The following is a 19,278-nucleotide window of genomic DNA, read 5'->3' as shown; positions in this document are numbered from 1 at the left end:
GGAACTTAAAAAGGTAAAAAGCACTACCCAAGAATCAAAGCTTCTAATCCATGTCTCCTTTACTGTGCTACAGTACTGTAGGTGAATAAGTTACAGAACTTTTAAAGGTGAGCTCTGGTACCTACAAAACAGATTTCTTCAAATGAAAATAAACCTCACTCTCTAGCCCGTTCTTATTCTCTGAAGTCACTCTGCAGGCATTCTCATTTCTGAGTAGGTAACAGTATTTCAGGAAAAGACTAAATTTATGTAAATAATAGTTCCTCCTCTATCATTGTAGTCAATGAAGTAGACTATATTTTAACATATATTCCCAAATTAGTCACTTTATCTATAAGAATGAAGTTATTAAAAAAAGTCAAATATACAAAAAAAGAAAATTGTAAAACACTCATGTATCAATAAATGCCACTATTTTGCTCTATTTGCTTCATTTTTTAAAGAAATAAAAATTTCAGAGTGTTACAGATATTGCTAAAATCTCACTCCAGCCTCAACCCTCTACTCTACCCTTCCCTTTTGCCTTGCCAGAAACAACCATTTCCCTGAATTCTCATGGGTGTTTTGACTGTGTATCAATAAATCTGTTAAAGCTTTATATATTTAACATTTTAATATGGATAATATCATGACATACATACATTTTAAAAATATATTTTTGATGTGGATCTTTTAAAAAATCTTTATTGAATGTTACAACACTGCTTCTGTTTTATGTTTTGGCTTCTTGGCCTTCAGGCATGTGGGATCTTAGCTCCCAGACCAGGGATCAAACCCACACCCACTGCACTGGAAGGCAAACTCTTAAGCACTGGACTGTCAGGAAGTCCCTATATATACTTTTTTGAAAAATAAACATTAGAGCAGTTTCAAGTCCACAGAAAAACAGAAAGTTCAGAGTTCTCATGTATTCCTAGCCCTTCTTCCACTATTAACATCCTGAACCAGGTTGACACCTTAGTTACAAATGATGAACCTAAGACATATCACTATCACCCAAAATTCATAGTTGACATTAGGGCACATTCTACAAGTTTTGGCAAATGTAAAATAACATGTATCCACTCAGGTGGCGCTAGGGCTGAGAACCTGCTTGCCTATGCAGGAAAAATAAGAGACCCGGGTTTGACCCCTGGGTCGGGAAGATCCCCTGGAGAAGAAAATGGCAACTCACTCCAGTATCCTTACCTGGAGAATCCCATGGACAGAGGAGCCTGGTGGGCTATGGTCCACAGGGTCACAGTCTAAGGTGACTGAGCACACATGCATCATCACAGTACCATACAGATTAGTTTCACTGTCCTACTCTGCCTATAATCTCTGGAAACACTCATCTTTTATTGTCTCTACAGTTTTGGCTTTTCCAGAATGTAACATAGTTGGAGTGATACAACAGGTGATCCTTTTAGACTGGCATCATTCATTTAATAGTATATATTTAAGCTTCCTCCATGTCTTTTCATAGCTTGGTAGAACATTTTTTCTTAATGCTGAGTAATATTCCACTGTCTGGATGTATCATAGTTACTTACCTCCATTTGCATAAATACCAGTGTGATTAATGAATTGTATGGCAAGAGTTATGTTCAGTTTTGTAAGACCCCCTGCCAAACTGTCTTTCAATGTGACTGTACCAATTTGTATTCCCACCAGAAATAAATGAGAGTTCCCCCTGCTCGACATCCTAACATTTGTTGTCAAGTGTTTTTTCTTTTCTTCTTTTAAACTTACAATATACATGACATAAAATTTACTATCATACCCATTTTTAAATTAAAACTCCATATCTGGGTTGGGAAGATCCCCTGGAGAAGGGAAAGGCTACCCACTCCACTATTCTGGCCTGGAGAATTCCATGGACTGTGTAATCCAAGGAGTCGCAGAGTCAAACACGACTGAGCGACTTTCATTTTCTTTCCATACCTACTAAACAATTCCCTATTTCCTTTTTGGCCCAGCAACCATTAAGTTACTTTCTGTTTCTATGAATTTTGCTATTATTCAGTTCACTTCACTTCAGTCGCTTAGCTGTGTCAAGTCTCTTTGCGACCCTGTGGACTGCAGCACACCAGGCCTCCCTGTCCATCACCAACTCCTGGAGTCTACCCAAACCCATGTCCATCAAGTCGGTGATGCCATCCAATCATCTCATCCTCTGTCGTCCCCTTCTCCTCCTGCCTTCAATCTTTCCCAGCACCAGGGTCTTTTCAAATCAGTCAGTTCTTCACATCATGTGGCCAAATTACTAGAGTTTCAGCTTCAACATCAATCCTTCCAATGAGTATTCAGGACTGATTTCCTTTAGGATGGACTGGTTGGATGTCCTTGCAGTTCAAGGGACTCTCAAGAGTCTTCTTCAACACCACAGTTGAAAAGCATCAATTCTTCAGCTTTCAGCTTTCTTTACACTCCAATTCTCACATCCATATATGACCACTGGAAGAATCATAACTTTGACTAGATGGACCTTTGTTGGCAAAGTAGTGTCTCTGCTTTTTAATATGCTCTCTGGGTTGGTCATAACTTTTCTTCCAAGGAGCAAGCATCTTTTAATTTCATGGCTGCAGTCACCATCTGCAGTGATTTTGGAGCACCCCCAAAATAAAATCTGTAACTGTTTACACTGTTTCCCCATCTATTTGCCATGAAGTGATGGGACCAGATGCCATGATGTCAGTTTTCTGAATGCTGAGTTTTAAGCCACCTTTTCCACTCTCTTTCCCTTTCATCAAGAAGCTCTTTAGTTCTTCTTTGCTTTCTGCCATTAAGGATGGTGTCATCTGCATATCTGAGGTTATTGATATTTCTCCCGGCAATCTTGACTCCAGCTTGTGCTTCATCCAGCCCAGCGTTTCTCATTATGTACTCTCCATGTAAGTTACATAAGCAGGGTGAAAATATACAGCCTTGACGTACTCCTTTCCCGATTTGGAACCAGTCTGTTGTTTCATGTCTGGTTCTAGCTGTTGATTCCTGACTTGCATACAGATTTCTCAAGAGGCAGGCCAAGAGGTCTGGTATTCCCATCTCTTGAAGAATTTTCCAGTTTGTTGTGATCCACACAGTCAAAGGCTTTGGCATAGTCAACAAAGCAGATGTTTTTCTGGAACTCTTGCTTTTTCGATGATCCAACGGATGTTGACAGTTTGATCTCTAGTTCCTCTGCCTTTTCTAAAACCAGCTTAAACATCTGGAAATTCATAGTTAACGTATTGTTGAAGCCTGGCTTGGAGAATTTTGAACGTTACTTTACTAGCGTGTGAGATGAGTGCAATTGTGCGGTAGTTTGAACATTCTTTGGCATTGCCTTTCTTTGGGATTGGAAGGAAAACCGACACTTTCCAGTCCTATGGCCCCTGCTGAATTTTCCAAATTTGCTGGTATATTGAGTACAGCACTTCCACAGCATCATCTTTTAGGATTTGAAATAGCTCAACTTGAATTCCATCACCCCCACTAGCTTTGTTCATAGTGATGCTTTCTAAGGCCCACTTGACTTTGCATTCCAGGATGTCTGGCTCTAAGTGAATGATCACACTATCATGATTATCTGGACCATGAAGATCATTTTTGTACAGTTCTTCTGTGTATTCTTGCCACCTCTTCTTAATATCTTCTGCTTCTGTGAAGTCCATACCATTTCTGTCCTTTATTGAGCCCATCTTTGCATGAAATGTTCCCTTGGTACCTCTAATTTTCTTGAAGAGATCTCCAGTTTTTCCTTTTCTATAGTTTTCCTCTAATTCTTTGGACTGATCACCGAGGAAGGCTTTCTTATCTCTTATTGCTATTCTTTGGAACTCTGCATTCAGATGCTTATATCTTTCCTTTTCTCTTTTGCTTTTCACTTCTCTTCTTTTCACAGCTATTTGTAAGGCCTTCCCAGACAGCCATTTTGCTTTTTTTTGCATTTCTTTTTCTTGGGGATGGTCTTGATCTCTGTCTCCTCTACAATGTCAGGAACCTTGGTCCATAGGTCATCAGGCACTCCGTCTATCAGATCTAGTCCCTTAAATCTATTTGTCACTTCCACTGTGTAATCGTGACGGATTTGATTTAGGTCATACCTGAATGGTCTAGTGGTTTTCCCTACTTTCTTCAATTTAAGTCTGAATTTGGCAATAAGGAGTTCATGATCTGAGCCAGTCAGCTCCCGGTCTTGTTTTTGGTGACTGTATAGAGCTTCTCCACCTTTTACCTAATATAAGTGGAATTATATTAATTTTTGCTCTTTGTGACTGAACATAATGGCCTTAAGTTTTATCCGCATTGTAGCATGTACCAGAATTTTCTTTCTTCTTAGGTCAGAATATTTCATTGTATGCGTATACCACATTTTATTTGTCCATTTACCCACTGAACAACACATGGTTTGCTTCTATGTTTTGATTACTATAAATAATGCTGCTACAGATATTAAGTGTACAAATATATATATCAAGTGTACAGATATCTCTTTCAAGTCTTTTCCAATTCTTTTGGGTATATTCCTAACTCAGAGGTAGAACTGCTGGGTCATATGGTAACCCTATTTTTAATTTTTTGAGGAATCAGCATATCATTTTCCACAGTGGCTGAACCATTTTGCATTCTTACCAACAGTGTACTAGAGTACCAATTTCTCCACATCTTCATCAACACTTGTTATTTTGTTTTTTAAGCAGTCATTCTAAACATGAGGTGGTTTTCCCACTGTGATTCTGATCTCCACTTCCTCAACAACTAGTAACGCTGAGAATCTTCTCATATGCTGTTGTTCAGTTGCTAAGTCGTGTCTGACTCTCTTTGTGACCCCATGGACTGTAGCCCACCAGGGTCCTCTTTCCATAGGATCTCCCATGCAAGAATATTGGAGTGGGTTGCCATTTTCTTCTCCAGGGGATCTTTGACCCAGGGATCAAACTTGCGTCTCCTGAATTGGCAGACGGATTCTTTCCTGCCATCTGTATCTATTTTCCTTGGAGAAATGTTTATTCAAATCCTTTGCCCATTTAAAAATGGTTTATTATTGAGCTGTAAGAATTCTTTATATATTCAAGATATTAATCACATATTAGATATGCAAATATTTTCTCCCATTCTGCCAGCTGCCTTTTCACTATGTTGGCCAGGTCCTTTTATGTACAGAAATCTTCAAGTTTTATGTAGTCCAATTTATCTATTTTCTCTTTTGTTACCTCTGCCTTTGGTGTCATATCCAAGAAATTATTGCTAAATCCATGTCATGAAGCCTTTGTCCTATGTTTTCTTCTAACAGTTTTATGGTTTTGTCTTTTATTTATGCCCTTGGTACATTCTGAGTTAATTTTTTTATATGGTGTTAGGTGAATGTCCCACTTCATTCTTTTGCTTGTGGATATCAAATTTTCTCAGCACCATTTGTTGAAAAGCCTGTCTTTTGAATGTCCATTGAATGCTCTTGATACTCTCACCAAAAATCATGTGCCCATATATGCAAGAGTTATTTGAGGGCTCCCCATTCTATCCCACTGGTATATATGCCTGATTTTGTGCAAATCCTACAGTTTTTACTACTGTAGTTTTGTATAATACTAAGTTTTAAAACCAAGAAATATGACATCTCCAACTTTATCTCTTTTTTTCCCCAAGATTATTTTTGGCTATTTAGGCCCATTAGATTCCATATAAATTTTAAGATGGATTTTTCTACAAATAACACAATTTAGATTTTGCTAGAGATTGCATTAAATCTGTAGATCACTTTGGGTAGTACTGACATTTAACAATAATAAGTCTTTTAATTCATGAATACAGTTATGTCTCTATTTGTGTCCTCTTTAATTTCTTTCAGCAACATTTTACAGTTTCCCATGTAAAAGTTTTTCTTCTCATTGGTTCCTTTTATTCCTAAGCAATTTATTCCTTTCAATGCTATTGTAAATGGGTATGCCTCTCAGTTTCCTTTTCAGGTTGTTCCTTCTTGGTGTTTTGTTAATTCTATACCCACAAGACTACGCTCCAGGGGTTCTCACCCAGGATGATTTTGTCACCTGTGGGACATATGGCTATTTCTGGAGACAATTTTGATTTTTTACAACTTGCAGATGAGAGGGAACAGATAGATATGTTACTGGCATCAAATGGACAGAGGCAAGGGATACTGCTAAATATTCTACAATGGGAAGTTTCCCACAACAAAGAATTACCTGGCTGAAGATGCCAACTGTGCCAAGGCTGAAAAACTTTGCTATATTCCAACTACAAACCCAAATTAAGGCCAAATATACTTGAAAAATGTACACAAGAAAAAGAAAACATCACAAAAGATAATAGCAGCAAGGTTATAGAGGATTATTTTATTTTTCCTATTCCAACTTCTACAATTACCATGCCATTACCATTCCAAGAGAAAAAAATTAACTTGATTTGAAAAAAAATTTTTCATTTAGTCGCTAATTTTAACCTTCAGAGTTTAACTTCAGAGTCCATGGCTTTTTGTTTTTAAAATTTCATTTGATTCCCAGAAATACTGTTTAAGTGCTGCTTATATGCCAGGCTCTGTGATGAGAATTCAGAAGAGAGTGGTGTACAAAATAGACAAGGTACATACTCTCAGGGAGCTTACAGTCTGAAGGGAGAAATGAACACTGAGTTAATACACTAACAAATTATGCTAAATATTCTTAAGGAAAACAACAGAAGGATTTAACTTTCAACAAGCTTGTTCAGGGATGGCCTCTTCAGGTAAATGATATTGAAGATTCAAAAGATGAGAAATAACCAAGCAGGTGAAGGGAGTGGGGAGGGCGTTCTGACAGAAAGGCATGTGTAAAAGGCCTGAAGAGAGGACTATTATTCTGTTAGAGAAATTAAAAGATGAATGAGAGAATAGTAAGGGGAGATAATAAATTGAGTGAGGTAGAAGGAGGAGACAAGCACCAGATGTAGCAAGGCCTTAAAGGTCTCAGTAAGGAGTTTGTAAGCTAAATGTGGTGGGATGCAACTGAAGTAGAGCAGTGTGACTGGATTTATTTATTTTTAAAGAATCATGCTGGTTTATTATGAATTAGAGAAGAGCAATAGCAGAAATAAGGCAACCACTGTGAATATGAGATAATGACAAGGTAATAATGATTTGCCCAAGATTTTAATAGTGAGGAGAAAGTTAACAGAAAAGTAAGAATGGAGTGACATTAATTAGTATCAAACTTAAAAAACATTATCTAAAAGAAACTTCTTTCCAGGGATGTTGTTGCAAAATCAGCAAAGAATGTTACTTATGTGACACCCACTTTCCCTGACCCCACACATGACAGGTCGGGAGATGAAGGGGAAAAGCCAATTCATAATCAGGCCAGCAGTAAAAACAATCTGCCTCAGTTTGGACACAGCTTATTAGTGCAAGCAGATTCTGTGAGCAATTCAACACAAAAGTTACATAAAGACTATAAGAGTCGGAATCTAGGAAAAATACAATTTACCAGCTGAATTAGTGGCTGGCAGAGCAGCAGAGCAAAGATCCAGGAATTCCTACCAAGACATTCCTACCTGAAATAATCTTGGATAATGTGAACACTGGTTCCTTAATTTTCCTAATGCCTCACGCTTATTTGACATAGTCTGAATAGGGTGTTCCTTGCTTTTTTTCTTTTTATTTGGCTGTGCCTTGCGGTTTATGTAATCATAATTCCCCAAGCAGGGACTGAACCCCGGGCCCTCAGCAGTGAAAGCATCAAGTCCTAACCATTAAATTGCCAAGGAATTCCCTGTTCCTTGCATTCTTAAAAGCTTAATCAAAGTAAGTATCCACTAAAGTGAGACTTTAATTTTACAGAATTTGTTGTTCAGTTGCTAGTCGGGTCTGACTCTTTGCCACCACATGAACTGCAGCATGCCGGGCCCCCCTGTCCCTCACCATCTCCTGGAGTTTGCCCAAGTTCATGTTCATGGAATTGGTGATGCCATACAGCTATTTCATCCTCTGTCACACTCTTCTCCTTCTGCCTTCAATCTTTTCCAGAATCAATTTTACATTAATTTCCCTCAATTTTACAGAAATTGAGGCTAAAAAAAAAATTATGAGAAAGCTTTCCTAATGGCATATAGTTAATGAGATGCAATCCTAGGTCTTCTCATTCTTGAAGTCAACCTTTTCCACAAATCTCAAGGGAAGAGTTACTGAATGGCAAACATTTAAGATGTTGTTTCTCTTCAAATCTGAGGTATATTATTTATTATAAATTTGAGTTTAGGAAAGAAAAATAAGCTATCTACAACATTAGCTCACAGTAGCTAAATATCCCCACAGAGTCAGTTCAGAGCAGGGCTCTGAGAAATCGTGACCTGCTAGAATGCAAAAACCATGAAAAGAGGAATTTAGCCTGTGTTACTCATTGCTCAAGCCTCACTTACAACAGAACCTCAGACAAAGAAACTAAATAAATATTTGCTGAACAAATGAATTCAATTCAGGGAAGAGTAGATGAAGAAGTTAAGTGAAAAAGAGCTGCCAACAGTTTATCTGTGACCCTTAGGCAGTAGAAAGTTACCGTAATCCCTACTTATTTCTCTTAATTAAGCTACAACTTTATTGGGATATAAACCACATACGACACAATTTACTATTCAAAATGTAAAATTCAGTGGTTTTTAGTATATCCACAAAGTTGCACATCAATCACCACCATCTAATTCCAGATCATAATTTTCACCACAAAAAGCCCCATGCCTATTAGCAGCCATTTCCCATTTGCCTCTTAACCCAGGCCTTGGCAACTACTAATCTACTTGGTCTCTTTGGATTTCCCTATCCTGGACATTTCATATAATTGGAATTATAGAATATGTGATTTTTTCTAATTGGCTTCTTTCAGGTACCATAATGTTTTCAAGGTTCACCCATGTAGTAATCTGCAGCAGTAGTTAAATTCTTTTTATGGTAGAATAATATTCCACTGTATGCATATACCACATTTTGTTTATCAATTCTTGAGTTGATGGATATTTGGGTTGTTTCCATGTTTTGCCTATTTTAGATAATGCTACTACAAACATTCTTGGTCAAGTTTTCGTGCAGACACTTGTTTTCAATTCTCTTGGGTTTATACCTAGGAGTGGAACTGCTGGGTCACATGTTAACTGTTTAACTTTTTGAGGAACTGCCAAACTGCATTCCAAAGTAGCTGAACCATTTTATATTCTCATTAGCCATGTATGAGGGTTCTACTTTCTCTACATCATCACCAACACTGGTTTATTTTTTTGCTTACAGCTATACTAGTAGGAAGTGGTATCTCATTATGGTTTTCAGCTTAATGATTAATGATCTTGATCATACACTGCATTTGTTTATTGGTCCTAAATAAGCTTTTTCATAATTTAAAGATAATACTGTTACTATTTTAAAGCTGGGGAACAAAAGGGAATTGAGAAAAATTATTCAAGACATTAAGAGAAAACAATGTGAACACTGATATAAGATGTTTAAGAAAATAGTTGATCAACAAATGAAGTCAAAATTATAGTGTATATTCTTTTTTGGTCCAGCTTATTTCATTCAGTATGATAGTTTTTAGAGTCACATTTTGCCTGTATCAATCATTTGTTTTTATTGCTGAGCTAACCCATTGTATGTATATACCACAGACTGTCCATTAACCTGCTAATGAATGTTTAGATGTTTCCAATTTGAGGCTACTACAAATAGTTTTTACAAACATCTATGTAAAAAAAAAAGATGAACTCAAATCTGTAGCTATACCTGTGAATGAACATCTCTATATAAAAGTCAAAGGCAAAATAAGAAACCATTCTACATCTATACTGTATGTTAGTGCTTTATACTTATCTTCAATAGGCTTTTTCTTCCTTTTTCCTTGAAACAGATAGGCCTCTGATTCAGGGAAACCTGTGGTTCAATTGGGGCTTCCCTGGTGGCTCAGCAGTAAAAGAATGTGTCTGCAATGTAGGAGATGCGGGTCTGCAGGTTTGATCCTGGAGTCAGGAAGATCCCTTGGAGAAGGAAATGGCAGTATTTTCTAGAGAAGGAAATACTCTAGTATTCTTGCCAAGAAATCCTATGGACAGAGGAGCCTGGCGGGCTACAGTCCATGGGGTTGCAAAGAGTCAGACACAACTTTAGCAACGAAACCACCACACCAACACCTTTCCAATCAATCCCCGCCACCCCCCCACACACACCTGGTCTGTGGCACATGACTTTGTACTGGCCAATTACAAAGCCATATTCCTCTGCCCACAGTGACTAAATTCAGGTACAAGCATGCAATCAAATCTTGATCAGAGTCCTTCCCTAGACTTTCATTAGAGCTCTTACAAAGTGAGCTACAGCTCTGAACTTCCTGGTTTTTAAGAGCCAGATTCCCTCATTGTGCTTAAACTAATTCAAGTTGCGCTCTGAATATTAAAAAAACCAGCCTTTTCAGCCTAAAGCTATCAGACCTAACTTTTAATATCAACATTATGGAAAAAGTTTATGGTATTTAAAGTCACTATTCTAAAGAAAGCCAGAAAATATAGGGTTTAATAATTACTAGAGAACCTAGAGTAATTATTAAAAAAATCTCAAAACTTTATTTTGCTTTTTACCCCTGTACCTGAAAAGCTCAAAGTGGCTAAAGAGGAACAGGAAAATAGGCAGGATGGGTGGCAAAAAGTGTAGGGTTATTTAATACAACCAGGTAAATAATTACTGTAACTAAATTTATGTAACATTTACTTTAAGGAAACACAAAGACATACTATAAAAACTAAAACAAGGTAGTTCCCTGGTGGTCCAGTGGTTAAGACTGCGCTTCCACTGCAGGGTGCTTGAGTTCATCCCCTGGTGGGGGAACTAAGATTCCGCATGTGGTGCAGCCATAAAAACACTAAACAAGTATTAAGAGTAGTTACCAGGCAACTAAAGTTTTCATTTAAAGAACTGGAAACTGAAGCAGAACATAATTTGCTTTCTAATATTAAAAATGTCTGTCACCAAATTATGAAACACCACATTATCTTAGGATTCTGACTTTTGTTAATTAAAGTTTCAGGTTTGTCAAAACACACCATTATTGAAAATGTTAATTTACATTAATTGAATGTAAATTAATTGAGGGTAAAAGTGATAGTTAATCAAATTTTATCCTAATAATACATAAACAGTAAAAGAAAAGTTTAGCATTTTATAATCAAGCTAATCTTATAGTACCAGCAAATGACTATGGCCTTAAGCCATTTTTCATTATGTGTACCAAATGGTGTGAATTTGAGCTATTTTCTGGTTCAATTTAGTTTTGTGGGCCATCAGTTAACAAAATCTACATAAAGTATTTACAAAACTACTTACAACACAGGATTAGAGAAATGAAGTCAGAAATCAGTAATTTTGTGACAATTTGGTTAAGCATGCAGGAGAAAGTAGGCTTTCACTTGAGTGCTAATGAAGGGAAAAAGAAGGCTTCTCCAATTCATGTGATGTGATTTGAATTATGGTGCACAGTGGTACAAAAGGAACTGCAAACAAAATGTTACTCTGACAGGGAACACACAGTTGGGGGAGGAGGGTTATTTGGTTGTAATGTATGATGAAGCAAGTTGATACAAATAGAGCCACCATTCACTCTGCCTGCAAAGATACTAAGTTAACTTCTGTAACTACTGAACAGAGGAACTAGGGTTCAAATCAAGGTATGACTCCATAGTCCATGTTATTTAACTGTGATACTATAATATAAAGCCTTTTAAGAGCCTTGTATCAATTAAAAGTGACTATCACCTATAACAGAACCTACAATACACAAAGACAATGATTCTCCAAGTGTGGTCAACAAGCCCCTGTGGGGACAGTGAGACCTTTTCAGAGGGTCCACAAGGGCAAAACTATTTTCTTAAATTACTACTAATAGTTGTTTTTATTCAGTTAACATTTGCACTGTACAGCACTGCAGTGGATAAAGCAATCACTGTATTTCAGTTAAAAAGAAAAGAGGCAGCTCACTTGAGAATGTCCTTGATACATCAGTAAAAAAAATTGTTACTGTTATTAAAAAAATTTTTTTAAAGCCTTTTCTTTCTAAAATTTTGTGATAAAATGGGGAACACACACAAACCATTTCTACAGAATACGCCTGCAGCAGGATGACTGTCTCAGGAAAAAGTATTTGTGGGACTGTTTGAGTTGCTAATTGAACTAGCCACTTTTTTCATGGAACATCATTTTTACTTGAAAGAACAACTGACAGACAAATTATGGCTATTCAGTATCTGGCAGATGTTTTCACAAAAATGAGCAAAGTGAGCTTATAGCTTCAAGAAAAACAACTTACAGTATTCGTTGCTAATGATAAAGTTTGAGCTTTAAAGTGAAGATAAGAACTTTGGAAAACTTCTATCTACCACTGTGAGCTTGACAGACTTCCAATATTTAAGATTTTTCTGATGAACTTATGTGGTGATGCTACCTGTGAATTTTTACTGTATAATCAAGTGTGTCAGCATCTGGAAGATCTACATAATTCAGTGAACTAGTATTTTCCAAATGACCAACACACGATGTTACAAAATCAGTAATGTCCAAGGGTAAGACAGACCAGTGGATTTTAACGTAAGAGTAAGAAGTTTACTAAGTGATTTCAGATTCCATACTGCAACTAACTTTTTAAAGAAACTATGGAGCTTGGGCTTATATGGTATGATATGGTATATCAAAGTAATTTTTATAATTATCTAAAAAGATTATTAAGTGTTCTTCCCTTTTTCAACTTTTTTAAAGAAACTATGGAGCTTGGGCTTATATGGTATGATATGGTATATCAAAGTAATTTTTATAATTATCTAAAAAGATTATTAAGTGTTCTTCCCTTTTTCAACTGCCTATTGTGTGAAGCTGGCAATTCTTCATATACTTCAACCAAAAGAGTATATCACAAAAATTGAGAATTCACCTATCTTTTCTAAAGCCAAATATTAAAGAGACTCAAGAAAAGTGTTAAACATGGCCATTCTTCTCACCAATTTTGGAGGGTTTTGAAAAATCAGTTCTCTTTGGCTGGAAATTTATGTTTATATAAAACTCCTCTATTATTGCTATTTTATGAATTAATATTTTTAAAAATTCTTACTTGTTTAACTTCTAAAATGGTAAAAGTTGATAGAAACCTGCAAATAAGGCTTTTTGAGGGTCCTTATTTTTAACTGCATAAATGGGTCTTGAGACCCAATGCTCTGAAAATTTCTGAACTAAGGCCATTACAACCACATATATTTTGTCCTTATTTAGTAGGTGCCAATATAAAGATTGTTTTCATTTGATCTGTAGAAGGGGGAGTCTTCTTCATACCTGTCTTACTAAGATGGAAAGGACAGTAAGTAAATGGATTGTGCTCTCTAGTTTAAAGTCTACAAATGAAACACAATTTCCAAAAATATCTCTGGTAAAAACAACAACAACAAAATATCCTTACTGAATGCCTATTATACCCCATGGACCATACTAGGTGCTTTCCATTTACCCTTTAATCAACTTTGAGATCTGTATTAAGGCTGAGAGAAGCTAAAGAGAGGTCCTAAACATAATACAAATAGTACAGATTTCACTTTGAAACATCTGCGTTAAAGTCATTCCCTTGAATGTTAAGCTATTATGTCATGTAACTCTAGAATGTTTTCTTTACATAATGAATAGTAATCCCTACTTCTATGATTGAGAGAAATGAGAATACAAGTAAAAGTATATATACAGCAGATGCTGAAGAAGAAGTTAGTTCCCTTTAATCAAACTTCTCCTCTGTTCTAAAACTAAACCTGTGAGTATCACAATTATCACTCAAGGTTAGATTGGACAAGCTCTCATTTCATTATTATAGGCCTCAAGTAGATGAATGCTGTTTCAGCAACATTAAAAAATACCTTAAGGACCCACAACCACTATCAGATACAAGAGATCAATGTTTAAAAATTACCTACACATTTTTTTTCTAAAGTATTTTCATTCTTTTAAAGCTAAATTACTCCTACAACTCTTCCCAATCTTGTTATATTCACATCTGACATACTAGGCTCTATGAAAAACAAAGATCTTGATATCTCTAAGAAAATTACCAATGAAGCAATTCTGAAATTGGTTGCCTTATAAACTAGGAAAGCTGGCAGAAAGCACAATTATTTAATTCCCAACTATATTTCTATCAGATATTTCCTATTGTCACATGCCTGGACTATTATATGAAAAATTAGACAGTGGTTATTTTAAGTATAGCAAATATGTTCCAAGATTTGTGATGAGAGAGGTCAGTCTCTAAAAGTTAACAAGACTTAATAGCTTAACAATGCCTTTCACTCTGTACAGTTTAACAAATCACCAAGGCCATTTCTAAACAACAAAACAGCTGATCAATTTATTAAACTCTTGCCAACCAAGTAATTTTTTCCTAAAGTTCAAGCTGACTTCATATTTCATGTTGCGTGGACGATTATAAGTTTCCAATTATGTAGTATTTTAATATTCTTTTATTTTTAGGGTAATCGTTTTTCTCAAAGCAGTTTTTATAAAATCTAATTATTTACCTAACAAAACTTATGCTCTATTCAAACCTGGATAATCTCAGAACTTCTATAAAAATTATGCAGGTTTATTAGAAAGTCTACAAGAGAATTTCCCCTCTACCTCTCTACATTTAAAACTTAAGCTAGATGAACTTGGTCTGCTTTATTCTGACTCATTTTTTAATTTGAAATTTGGTCACTACCCATTTCCTGTGTTAAACTGTGCATACCCTCTCTATGGTTACTATCTCAAACTAATGATGATCCTTCATCACACTACATAAAAGAAGCCACACCTTGAATACCATCTGACAGTTCCTATAAGTTATTTTAAACGGGTATTGACATACACCTGCTTTAATGCCGTTATCTTTCAAGAAGTTAGCATGACCATATTTTGGAGGAGCCAGAATGCTAGAATAAATGATAGGAATGAATATCAGATTGAAGGTCATATAATTAGCTTCAATTCTAACAGAAATTCTTACTTTAGAAGGGTCACTAATTCCCTGTTCCCAAACTATCTTTCAATGGGCAATTCATAGCTCTACATTAAAAATGTTCCCATAAATTTTAAGTTCAACGTAAGATATATGCACATGGAGGAAAAAACAAGGAGCCAACTGCAAATAAGGAAGCAAGACAATCAATTCCACTAAATCCTATTAAATCCCCTTCTTCCCCCTAAAAAGAAAAGCTGAAGGTGATAAAACACTCAGAGAATTGCCAGGCACCTTTCTAACATTAAACCTATTAATCTTCACAATAGGAAGTAGATGTCAAGTACCTCTAATTTTACAGATGAAAGAACTTTAAGATTAACTGACTCTCCCAAAGTCACACACAAAGTTAGATATTAAACTAAATTCCAGGATTTCGTACCCATAATTTGGAACCAAACAATGTTAGATCAAACCAAAAATGCTAGTTATCTCACTCTACTTGCTCTCCTCTATATCAGTGCTGTCCAATAAGGTAGCCACAGCTGCAGCTGAAATGGAGCTAGTCCAAACTGAGATATTCTGTTAAGTGTACAAGGCCAGATTTTGAAGACTTGTATGAAAAGAAGAACATGAAATATTTAATTAACCATATTTGAGGGGGAAGAAATGGGCATAATTAGTATTTTGAGGGACACAGGCATGTATATAATTAATAAATACACACACTAGGGCTTCTAGGGCTTCCCTGGTGGCTCAGACAGTAAAGAATCCGCCTGCAACGAAGGAGACCTGAGTTCCATCCCTGGGTTGGAAGATACCTTGGAGGAGGGCATGGCAACCCACTCTAGTATTCTTGCCTGGAGAATCCCATGGACAGAGGAGCCTGGCGGGCTACAGTCTATAGGGTCACAAAGAGTTGGACACGACTGTGCGACTAAGCACATACACACATAGGCCTTCTAATATTCTCCAAAGATAACAAAAGATGTTTTTATTTCATTGCAGGCATATGTGACAGGATAAATTACAAGTGAGGAGAAAGGATGACTTTCTCAGAATCATATCCCATTTCTTTAGGTGGAAACATGAAAACACTCATATTCCTAATGCACATACAGTTATCAAAGTCACCAAAGGATGCCCATAAGGCAAAATGAACTTCTCAAAACATTTTACTTAATGTGTATTTACAGCTATTTTAAAAAAATCACATAGCAAATATGGTTCTAATATAGAATCAGCCCTTAATCTTATTTTGACTAAAATAATAAGAGATACACAGTGAGGGGAGAACATGAATTTAAAAAATAAGGATCACCTAAAAACAGCTTGGCAATTCCACAGAAAGTGACACATAAAGTTACCATACATGTAAAACCAAAGAGAAATGAAAATGCAGGTCTACACAAAAAATGTGTAGATGAATATTCAGAGCAACATTATGCATAATCATTAAAAAGTGGAAACAATGCAAATATCCATCAAATGATGAATGAACGAACAAAAAGCAGTATATGCACACACTGGAATAGTCAGCTATAAAAAGAAATAAAGCACTAATACATTATTTTTACAATACGTATAAACCTTGAAAACATTATGCTACCTGAAAGAAGCCAGTCATAAAAGATCACATACTGTATAATTCCATTTATATGAAATATTTAGAATAGGTAAATCTAAAAAGACAGAATGACTGTTAGTGAGTCTGGGTTTCTTTTGGAGGGTGATGAAAACGTTCTAAGACTGACTGTGCTGATGGCTGTACAACTAAGTGAAAATACCAAAAATTTGGGTGAACTGTATAGTATGTGAATTACATTGCAATGAAGTTGTTTAAAAAATAAAAAGCAGAGGGGGAGGAAGGAGGCGGGGTGGGGGAAAAAAAAAAATAAAAATAAAAAATAAAAAGCAGCCAGAAAAGTAGAAGGGAAAGAAATTTGAAGGACTGTCAAGCATTTAATTGATATTTCTCTAGATTTTCTAATTTTGCCATATTTAAGCTTTTAGGTTTTGTAATTTGTGATTTTCCCCCCTCATTTTAAATATTCATAAAAGTCAAAATTTTTTTCATCACATCATTACACTACTAAACAATGAAAATCATAAATTCTACATTTAAATGGCACGTTCAATAGCATGTGAATCATCTCAATAAAGTTAAAATTCTTTCATTAAAAAAAAAAAGGTATTATAAAAATTATGCCTGATGTTAACCTTAAAAGAATGACAGAATTAACCAGATAGTATTTAAGTCCCTCAAACTAGGAAACTCACTGAGACAGCATTAACTGCCTTGGAGAGTAAATGGCTTTGTGGAAAGCCCCCCAAATAGTCACTATCTCAATCAGGCAAAAGCTCAAAGTTCAGGAACAGATAATGGGAATTTGAAGATTTCAGTTTAAAAAAGTACAAAAAAATAAAAAATACTACTAGACCACCTTCTTTTAAAAGCTAAACTCTTGATTCAGATGCAGAATGGAAATATTTAAAAATTAAAAAAAAAAAAAGGCAAACAAAAGAACCCCTATTCACCTAGACTCGTAAAACTGAAGGGAAAAAGTCTATCAAAAATGTTTATAGGTGTTATATCTGTTAATATATCTGTTAATAGGTGTTTTAACTCACACACCTTATGTACCTTAAGAACCTCAAAAGCAGCTGTTATCTAAGATAATGAAGGGTTTTTTTCACCCTTTTAGAATAATAAAATGTGATGGTGCCATTCCGCAGCCCACCCCATCCCCCATTACCACCACCACCGGCAGGTGGAGGGAAAGGATACTGTAGACTAGAGGAAGACAGCTTTGAATAACCCTTTGGACTTTATAGATAAGAATGCAGCTGGTGGTCTCTCAGGAAGGGGTAAAAAGATTTGTGAACAAGCTGACATAAGGGTTATCCTTTGCCAGGAAGAGCGCACACCGTGAGCCACATCTTGCTCATCCACATCAGCTATATCCACAGTAAAACACAGGCCGCTGGAAGGCACTGTTAGCATCACCAGGAAGGCCTCTCACGCCGGGGGTGTTTTTTTTCAACGGAGAAGTTGACTCCTGTAGTTTGGATATTGGGGGGAGGCAGGGGTAAAGCGGGAGTCGGAAAGACCAGAGAAAGTGCCTTTAAGTGGAGACGACTCGGGCCTCGCTGAGGAACTTCCGAGCCCCACTCGGTCGCCACACGCTAGTCCCTCCTCCCTCCCCACCCTCGGCCCCAGACGTCGATGCGGGAGCCAGAGCCGGAATCTCCGCCGCCGCTCCTAGGCTGGGGGCGCAGGCGGGCCGGGGCTGCGCGGCACACGCACGCCTCCACCACACTCGCCGCGCCCGGCCTCCCTGCCGCGAGGCCCAGCCCCTCGCAACCGCGCCGGGCCGGCTCCGCGGGGCAGGCCTAGGCCGCGCCAGCCGTACCCCGGCACCTCGCTCCCCGCGGAGGCGGACCAGGCCCGACACAAACTTCCCGGCGCGTTAGCACACGCGTCACGGACGGGCCGGCCCCCAGCGCCATTCCCCCGCGGCCCGGCGGCGGCGGCGGCTCCCGCCCCTACTCCCCACACTCCGAGTCCCGGCAGAGATCGACCCGAGGCCCACGGCCCTCATCCCGGCGGCGTCCCCGAGTTTACCTCCAAGTCGCGGCCTTTGTTCTTGAAATTCTTGAGCCGTTGGTTGTCCAGTTTCTCGTTGTCCGCCATGGCCGGGCCGGTGACTCCTTCCCCCGCCCGGGCCCCGCGGGATCCGCCCCAACCACCACGCCGCACCGACACTCCCAGGAACCGGGCCGCTGCCTGAGCTGCTGTGCCCGCCGCTTCCTTCCTCCTCTCACCTGCCTCCGCCGCGGTCTTCGCCTCTCCCTGCCCGTCCCCCCCCGCCCTAACCCCAGCGCGACCGCAGCTCCGGCGAAGACAACTGCGGAGCCGGGCGGCGGCAACGGCGGCGGAATGTGCTGCCGGCTGCGAGGGGGAGGCAGCCTCGATCTGAGGGCCCCGGCGCCGCGGCCACGCCCATCGCCGCCAGTCCCGCTCGCCGATTGGCCAACCAGACTCCGGTGCGCGCGACCAATCAGAAAGAACGATGGAGAGCGGGGGCGGAAGAGCGAATGGAAAGGGGAAGCGGGAGACTCTGGGAGGAAGGGGCCGCGGGATGGGCCTGGAGGGGAGGGGCTGTGGCGAGGAAGAGCAGGGAGGGACCACGTGCCCCCGGAGCAGGGGGGAGGAAGCGAAAGAGAAGTAGGAGGCTTAAAGGAAGGCGGGATGGGGAAGGGGGAAGGAGACGCCCGGGAACGAGTTGGTTTGTTCTGGTTGTAGGGCCCGCCCCAGAGGTCTGGAGTC

The 19,278-nt window shown here is 38.4% G+C and overlaps 1 protein-coding gene across 1 annotated transcript in view; it reads right to left on the bottom strand.

Annotated features, from left to right (window-relative positions):
- KPNA4 (karyopherin subunit alpha 4) overlaps positions 1 to 18,642 on the bottom strand; it is a 60,091-nt gene extending 41,449 nt beyond the window's left edge. The window contains exon 1 of the mRNA NM_001159316.1: positions 18,574 to 18,642. Coding sequence (NP_001152788.1) covers positions 18,574 to 18,642 — 69 coding nt within the window. The remainder of the gene's footprint in view (positions 1 to 18,573) is intronic.
- Between the last annotated feature and the right edge of the window lie 636 nt (positions 18,643 to 19,278).

Source organism: Bos taurus, chromosome 1 (assembly GCF_002263795.3).
Source record: "Bos taurus isolate L1 Dominette 01449 registration number 42190680 breed Hereford chromosome 1, ARS-UCD2.0, whole genome shotgun sequence".
Classification (NCBI taxonomy): Eukaryota; Metazoa; Chordata; class Mammalia; order Artiodactyla; family Bovidae; genus Bos; species Bos taurus.
Note: the sequence above shows the minus strand (reverse complement) of the source record. Positions and strands in the feature narration are given on the sequence as shown.